Source organism: Carassius gibelio, chromosome B19 (genome assembly GCF_023724105.1).
Source record: "Carassius gibelio isolate Cgi1373 ecotype wild population from Czech Republic chromosome B19, carGib1.2-hapl.c, whole genome shotgun sequence".
Lineage (NCBI taxonomy): Eukaryota > Metazoa > Chordata > Actinopteri > Cypriniformes > Cyprinidae > Carassius > Carassius gibelio.
In genome coordinates this window covers 8,473,322-8,480,516 of record NC_068414.1, presented here as the reverse complement: position 1 = coordinate 8,480,516, position 7,195 = coordinate 8,473,322, and the positions used below count along the sequence as shown (strand labels likewise).

At 36.8% G+C, this 7,195-nt stretch overlaps 1 protein-coding gene across 2 annotated transcripts in view; it reads right to left on the bottom strand.

The window, feature by feature from the left end:
• Positions 1-3,410: 3,410 nt before the first annotated feature.
• LOC127979206 (SH3 and cysteine-rich domain-containing protein 2-like) overlaps positions 3,411-7,195 on the bottom strand; it is a 73,263-nt gene continuing 69,478 nt past the window's right edge. For both annotated transcript variants that reach the window (XM_052584524.1, XM_052584525.1), the window contains one exon: positions 3,411-4,438. In XM_052584524.1, coding sequence (XP_052440484.1) covers positions 4,340-4,438 — 99 coding nt within the window. In that variant the 3' untranslated portion in view covers positions 3,411-4,339. The remainder of the gene's footprint in view (positions 4,439-7,195) is intronic.

The following is a 7,195-nucleotide window of genomic DNA, read 5'->3' as shown; positions in this document are numbered from 1 at the left end:
GTTTGGATGCGTGTTTTTAATTCTGAAATCTTCTCTGTCAGCCTAACTATTTCCCTGCATTTATCACATGTGAATCCCTCATCAGCGACAGAGATAGATAAACTGTACATGTGTCAAGAGGTGCAAATAACGATAGCAGGAGAAACCATTACTCACCGTGCTTGATGAAATATTCTTACTGCTGTTGTTTGATAAACTTGTGAAAAACTGGAGCGAGAGAGAGGAGAGGAGAAAAGAAAAATGCTAAGGACAAGCTAACGAGTGCTAACGCTTTGCGGATATAAAATAAAAGTGAACGATCAAAGTTAATCTGATAAGATTGATCAATAATATCAGAAATATGGTGTGAATTAAGTTATATCTTACCACTTTAAAAAAACAGAGAGTGATAGTAAGATAAAGATTCTAGAGAAAAAATTAAATAAAAACAGCTACACGGAGCTATGATTAGCTACAGAAGGCCAACAGGAAGTAGAGAAAACACTGTCCAACAGTGGAGTAAAGTCATGAGCACTCCCCAAAAATGATACTCGAGTAAAGTACAGATCCCTCAAAATTGTACTTAAGTACTGTACTCAAGTAAATGTACTCCGTTACCGTCCGGCTCTGTATATCATGTTAATATATTGCCATAGTTAAATTCCATAACATGCCAATTACATGTGAAACCAATTTCACGTGTTCGCACATACATAAGTTCTTGCATAATTTTTTTCGTTAATTCTTAGTTTTTGCCTTGATAATAGAAAATATGAGCTAGGCATCATGTATGACAGTCAAAAATGAGATATGAGCTACAAATTGACCAGATCCTGCCATAAGCTATATAGAAGACATATCTTGTATGTATTGGGCTTATATGTAGATATGAAGAAGCAATACAGGAGACCTATATTTCCTGTATATGCACATATATGCACCTCAATTTTGCCTATATGTGGCATATATACGCATACAGTACATGCAGCATATATGCAGCATGTAGACTACCAATATGTGCATATATGCAGCGTATATGTGCATATAGACTGCATATAGGTTCTTTCCATGTGGGTGATTGCAAATTATTGCACAGATACTATTTAAACTGAATTGAGCTGAATGATGACATAACTGAATTCAATGATGAACTGGCTTAAACTATCATTTTGCAGTATCGACACACTTCTTTTTCTAATTAATGTTGTTCAGTTGCTTTGACAATCTTTTTTTGTTTAAAGCGCTATATAAATAAAGGTCACTTGACTTGACTTGTTAAAGGAACGTTTTCAGAAAACACACCCCTGGTAATATTCTGCAAAGACCATATTTCATTTATTTATCCAGATAGACACTTGAATTGCTTCTAAATGTTTGTTAATCTAGCTTAATTGTTGGCAGTATTGTATACTTGTTGAAAATAAATAAAATATTCTGTATTAAGTACTGCACGCATTGGAAATAATGTTTGAAGCTCCTTCTCCCAGTTTCTGGGGTTCCCTAAATAGGAGACTTCCTTGTGTTAGGTTTAAAATTAGAGTAGTACCCTCCCCATTGTTGGGTCTTAAAGTAGGGTCCTTGTTTCCCTGTGTTCAGCTAATTTGAACTTTACGTCCTGTGTGATAATGAGGTTGAAGCTGGCCTTCAAAGGTTTAACCTTTTTTTCTGCTGTTGGGACACCTTACTAGGAGAATCCTCTGTGCTCCTAGGAGCTCAGGCTCATCTCTTTACCCAGCAAGAAGTGTTTTTTTGTGTGTGTGTGTGTTTTGCCCCAGTTTGCGAACCCTTCTTGCTGTTAGGCACCTACTGGATGGCTAAAATGTTTGAGATCTTGGTCATGGACTGCAGTTTCAAATGTTGTATTCTAGCACTTCTTGAATTGCAGTTCCCCCGAGTTGAGCTTAGATATCTGTCCCACTATATGGATCACTTTAAGTAGCTTTCCAAACAAGAGTTAGGTACACAGCTTAAACTTTCCCATTACTAAAATGCCTTAATATTTGGTTCTTTTAACGCACTAATTTGAGAACCTTGCTTGTTGTTATGCACCTTCAGAAGTGCAAAAAACTTGAGACCTTGGAAATCTTTGAAGTTCTGAAAGAGCTAATCTAGCTTTTCGCTGGCTCCCTTTAAGTCACAGTGGCTCAGGGCTAAATATCTTAAGTTTCATGAGTTCTCCCTGGTAGAGCCCTTCATGAGACTCCTGCCCACTCCTGCAAAATGTCTGACCATTACCACATGTGTTTTCCGGTTAAGATTTTTGCCAATGATCTCAGGATCTGTTGAGTGGCAAATCCTCCACCATCTTGTGATCAGTCAGATCTGAGTCCTGCAGCTCATGTTTAATGCAGGGTTGGTCAAGTCCTTGTGCTTTCAACGGAATTAGGCTGCTTTTTTCCATGGGTTAATTTTCTGTGCTACTGTGCTAGATGTTAAGTTTTGACCACCCACAGTAATTGTAAAACTACCCACTAACGGTAGATTTGCATTGAGTCCTGTGAAATCCTAATCCCGTACAGCTCTCTAGTCTCTTGTATGAGTCTTTTGGGTTGAGTGTAGAGCGGTATCCTAATTCCCTCGTTCCCATCATGTTGCATCCCCCACTCCCCCATGTTATTACATCTCTCAGCCCCTATGGGAAGTGGTCTTTTTGTCTCTTCCCATTGGCAAGCACCTTCGGTATTGCTGGTCTCTGTGTTTTTTTCCTATGTTCAGCATGGTGTAATTGCTAACCCTTTAGATAGGCTGGGAAATTTATTTCATTACCTGAACAATATTCCCTTGAAGGTTATGTCTAGTACAGAAAGCTGACATAAGCATTGTAAACGAGTACATCTCCTCTGAAACTTAACAAATTCAGGTACCACTTAGAAGACATATTATAGGGTTCTTTGGAGATACACTGTTTAAGCAAGTTTGCTTGATCAGTTACCAAAGAAGCATGCCAAAATTTTGGCTACAGGAAATAATATTTTCTTATCAAAGGAAAAAAACAAAAAACACTTACATGCTGTTCAAAACAAAATTCGTGGGGATGTAAGTTTCAGAGGGGATGTACTCGTTTATTTCAAGTATTATATGTTCTGTGGGTCTATAATCTGTTTCAGGTAAAACACCTGCTATATGAAATAATTAAAAGAAAATGATTATAAATAATGTTCTCATGAGCACATCTCACTGCACTCTACTGTTAGGAACATTTCGTCATCTCTGAAATCTGCCCTACTTTAGTGTACGGATTACTAAATACACACGTACACACATACGTGTCTGTCAGAATGAGGGCAGGCAAAAATAGATGTACAGCAGTGATAGTGTAAAATAGGTTGTAGTCTATATTCAGTGGTTTATAAGAAATTAAGGCCACTTTTAAAATTAAGAAACACTTGGATGTTTAGCAAGTAGTTGCATGATCTGAAAAAAAGCCAGTGTAGAATTCCATCAATATTTATTTGTTTTGCTAAACAATCCATGTTTTACAACCACATCCTATAAAACAGCAAGCAACTAGTTTAGTCTGTGCAATAAAATACTGAATATTTTAACATAAAAATGTTTTAATAGGTATACAGTATTACATGGAACAGACATAATTTTCTTTCATAACTGTATAAACACATAACCCTTTTTAAAATCATTTTCACCATATCACCAGTTCATAATATTATTTTAGTACCATTTCTATTAATTAAAAACATTACTCATGTATTTATTGTTAGTATTCTAATGGAAGTATAGTTTTTGTTTTGAAAAATCAGAGTAGTTCTATTTTAACCCTTAGACTTCTATTAGACTAACCCTTAATTTCCTCCAGGGGCAGTTGCATAAACTTTGTCACCATGTTAAGACTGTCTTAAGAACTATTTTGACCAACTAGCAGTTGCCAAGGGGTAATCAATCTTACTTTTCCCATACAAATAAGACATTCGTAACCGAATTAAAAAAGTTATCACCGGTCTTGAAGAAATAAAATAGATTACTTTCTAAGACTAGTCTAAACAGTTTATACAACTTGCCCCAGGAGTCGTTAAATGTCTATTCCACTATACACTAGGAATTATATATGGCAACAACATATCACTTTCCCTAAATAACAGAAAAGAAAAGAAAAGAAAAGAAAATAAAAGAAAAGAAAAGAAAAGAAAAGAAAAGAAAAAAAATCACAAAAAACTAAGAAACATGAACATGTTGGTAGAGAAACATAAATTATGATGATCCAATCAGGTTGAACAAACCACAGCTCTTTAATGCAGCTAATATGTGCGTATACATTTGACATAATACACCAGGTTTATGTGGTAAATTATGTTGCTGTATCATGATAAATGTTGTTCATGACTGTGTTCGACTCTATAAGCTGTTATATCTCCTCCAGTGAATCAGTCGGGACCAGACCTCTCTTCTTACCGCTGCTTAGTTTTAGAAAGCCATCAGTTTCTTCTTTTTTACCCACACAAATCTATCACAAAAAGAAATAAGGTTTGAAGATGAAAAAGAACAAGAGTAAAATAAAACTGAAGCCTTTACTTTAATAGATATGCCCATGTTTAATTTTCCTACTATTGATTTCACTGAAAACTACAATAAATGATTTAATCAAATGAACTTTTCATCTGTGAGATGTATTGCATCTGTTCAGTAATTAAATGTATCCAGTTTTTTATTATTATTGGATTATAGTGATCTGTGTATTTATGTTAAATATAAAAAGGGTCCTATTATGCTTTTTCACTTTGTCAGCTTTAGTTAGTCTGTAATGTTGACGTTTGAGCATAAAGAATATCTGCAAAGTTACAAAGCTCAATATCCACTTTAATTTTCCGGGATTTGTATTATCACAAATACTGACAAATGGGACGAAACCTGGTTGAGCTGCAGTGCTGCACTAGAGAAGGCAACAAGTGTTATCACTATATCAGAGACACACTAGCTTTCCCAAGGCAGTCGGACTTATAGTGCCAATCACAACACACACTGCCCCAGCTAACCAATCACAGCACATTTCGTATTTCAGAAGGCGGTCCTTAATTTGATACAGGAACCTATTCAAGCCGAGACTGGGGAGAGGTGTTTTAATAATGTAAAATGTGAATTTTTTTGTTTTTTTCGAACAACCTAGTATGAGAACCTTTTCAAGAACACCCCCAAAACAAAATCAAGACTTTGTAAAAGAGCATAATAGGATCCCTTTAAACTTTTTAATATAAGGTTGGTCAACACAATAAAATATTTAGATCTGTACAGTAAAGCATATTTAAAGTGAGACCTTTGGGGGGGAATCATACAGTATAGATGTAAATGCAAGACTTTTGTTTTTGCCCCTATTTTTCATTAGCTGAACTTAAAAATATAAGACTTTTTCTATGTACACAAAAGGCAGAGCCGTTAAAATCATAAAGGACTCCAACTTCCCTAGTAACTGTCTTTTCATTTGCTGCCAATCTGATAAGCATTTCCGCAGCCTGATGGCAAGTGTCTTTGGAGGAGTTGCTTCCCCCAGCCCATCAGGCTCCTAAAGTCAAATCCAGCCTTTTAACATCTACATGTCTCCACTTAATATTCACTTAATCAGTAAGCTATTCATTATTCTCTACCTCATATTGGTATATTGACAGTGTCGCGACATGTTTTCACATTTGCCTCTTGCACATTCCTGTGTAAATATTTAAGACTACAGTATACTTTCATGCATTTTATTTTCTATTCTATATTTAATTCTACAGTATACATGTTATTTTACATTTTATTCTTATTTTTTATTTCTTATACATATTATTTTTATTTAATTCTACTTACCTATATTTAAGTATATTTTCCTCTGTGTTGTATTTTTTAATAATTGCACTGTCCATGGAGCTGAACTGACTCACATTTCAAAGCTGATTATGTATTCTCTATATAATCGTGTATGTGATGAATAAAAATCTTGAAACTTAAATATGGTTTCTAAAAAAAATCTGTCTAAATCTGTGTTAGTGAATCTGTGTTACTTCTCCTTTGCCAAGATAATCCATCCACCTCACAGGTGTGTCATATCAAGATGCTGATTAGACAGCATGATTATTGCACAGGTGTGCAATTGGCCACAATAAAAGCCCACTCTAAAATGTGCAGTTTTACTGTTTTGAGGGTTCCGAAAACCAGTCAGTATCTAATGTGACCACCATTTGCCTTACGCAGTGCAACACATCTCCATCACATATAGTTGGTTATATATGGTTGTTGATTGTGGCCTGTGGATTGTTGTTCCACTCCTCTTCAATGGATTTGCGAAGTTGCTGGATATTGGCAGGAACTGGAACAAGCTGTCATATACTGTACGCCAATCCAGAGCATCCCAAACATGCTCAGTGGCTGACAGGTCTGGTGAGTTTGCTGGCCATGCAAGAACTGGGATATTTTCAGCTTCCAGGAATTGTATACAGATCCTTGCAACTTGGGGCCATGCATTATCATGCTACAACATGAGGTGATGGTCGTGGAAGAATGGCACAACAATGGGCCTCAGGATCTCATCACAGTATCTTTCACAGTATCATTTAAAATGCCATCAATAAAATGCATCTGTGTTTGTTGTCCATAACATACGCTTACCCATGCCATAACCCATCCGCCACCATGGTCCACTCGATCCACAACGGTGACATCAGCAAACCGCTCACCAACATGATGCCATACACTCTGCTAACTTCCCTGTACAGTGAAATCAAAGATTCACCCGTGAAGAGAACACCTCTCCAAAGTGCCAGGCGCCATCAAAAGTGAGCATTTGCCCACTCAAGTTAGCTACGACCATGGACTGCAGTCAGGTCGAGACCCAGATGAAGATGATGAGCATGAAGATGAGCTTTCCTGAGACAGTTTCTGAGAGTTTGTTCAGAAATTCTTTGGTTATGCAAACCAATTGTTGCAGCAGCTGTCTGGGTTATTGGTCTCAGATGATCTTGGAGATGAAGGGATTGTGGGTACTGGGATTGTGTGGTTGCACATGGCCTACAGTACTGTCAAATTCTCTGAAACGCCTTTGGAGACGGCTTATGGTAGAGAAATTAACATTCGAAACACAGGCAACAGCTACGGTGGAAATTCCTGCAGTCAGCATGGCACGATCCCTTAAAACTTGCAACTTTTGTGACATTGTGCTGTGTGATAAACCACTTTTTAGAGTGGCCTTTCATTGTGGCCAGCCTAAGGCACACCTGTGCAATAATCATGG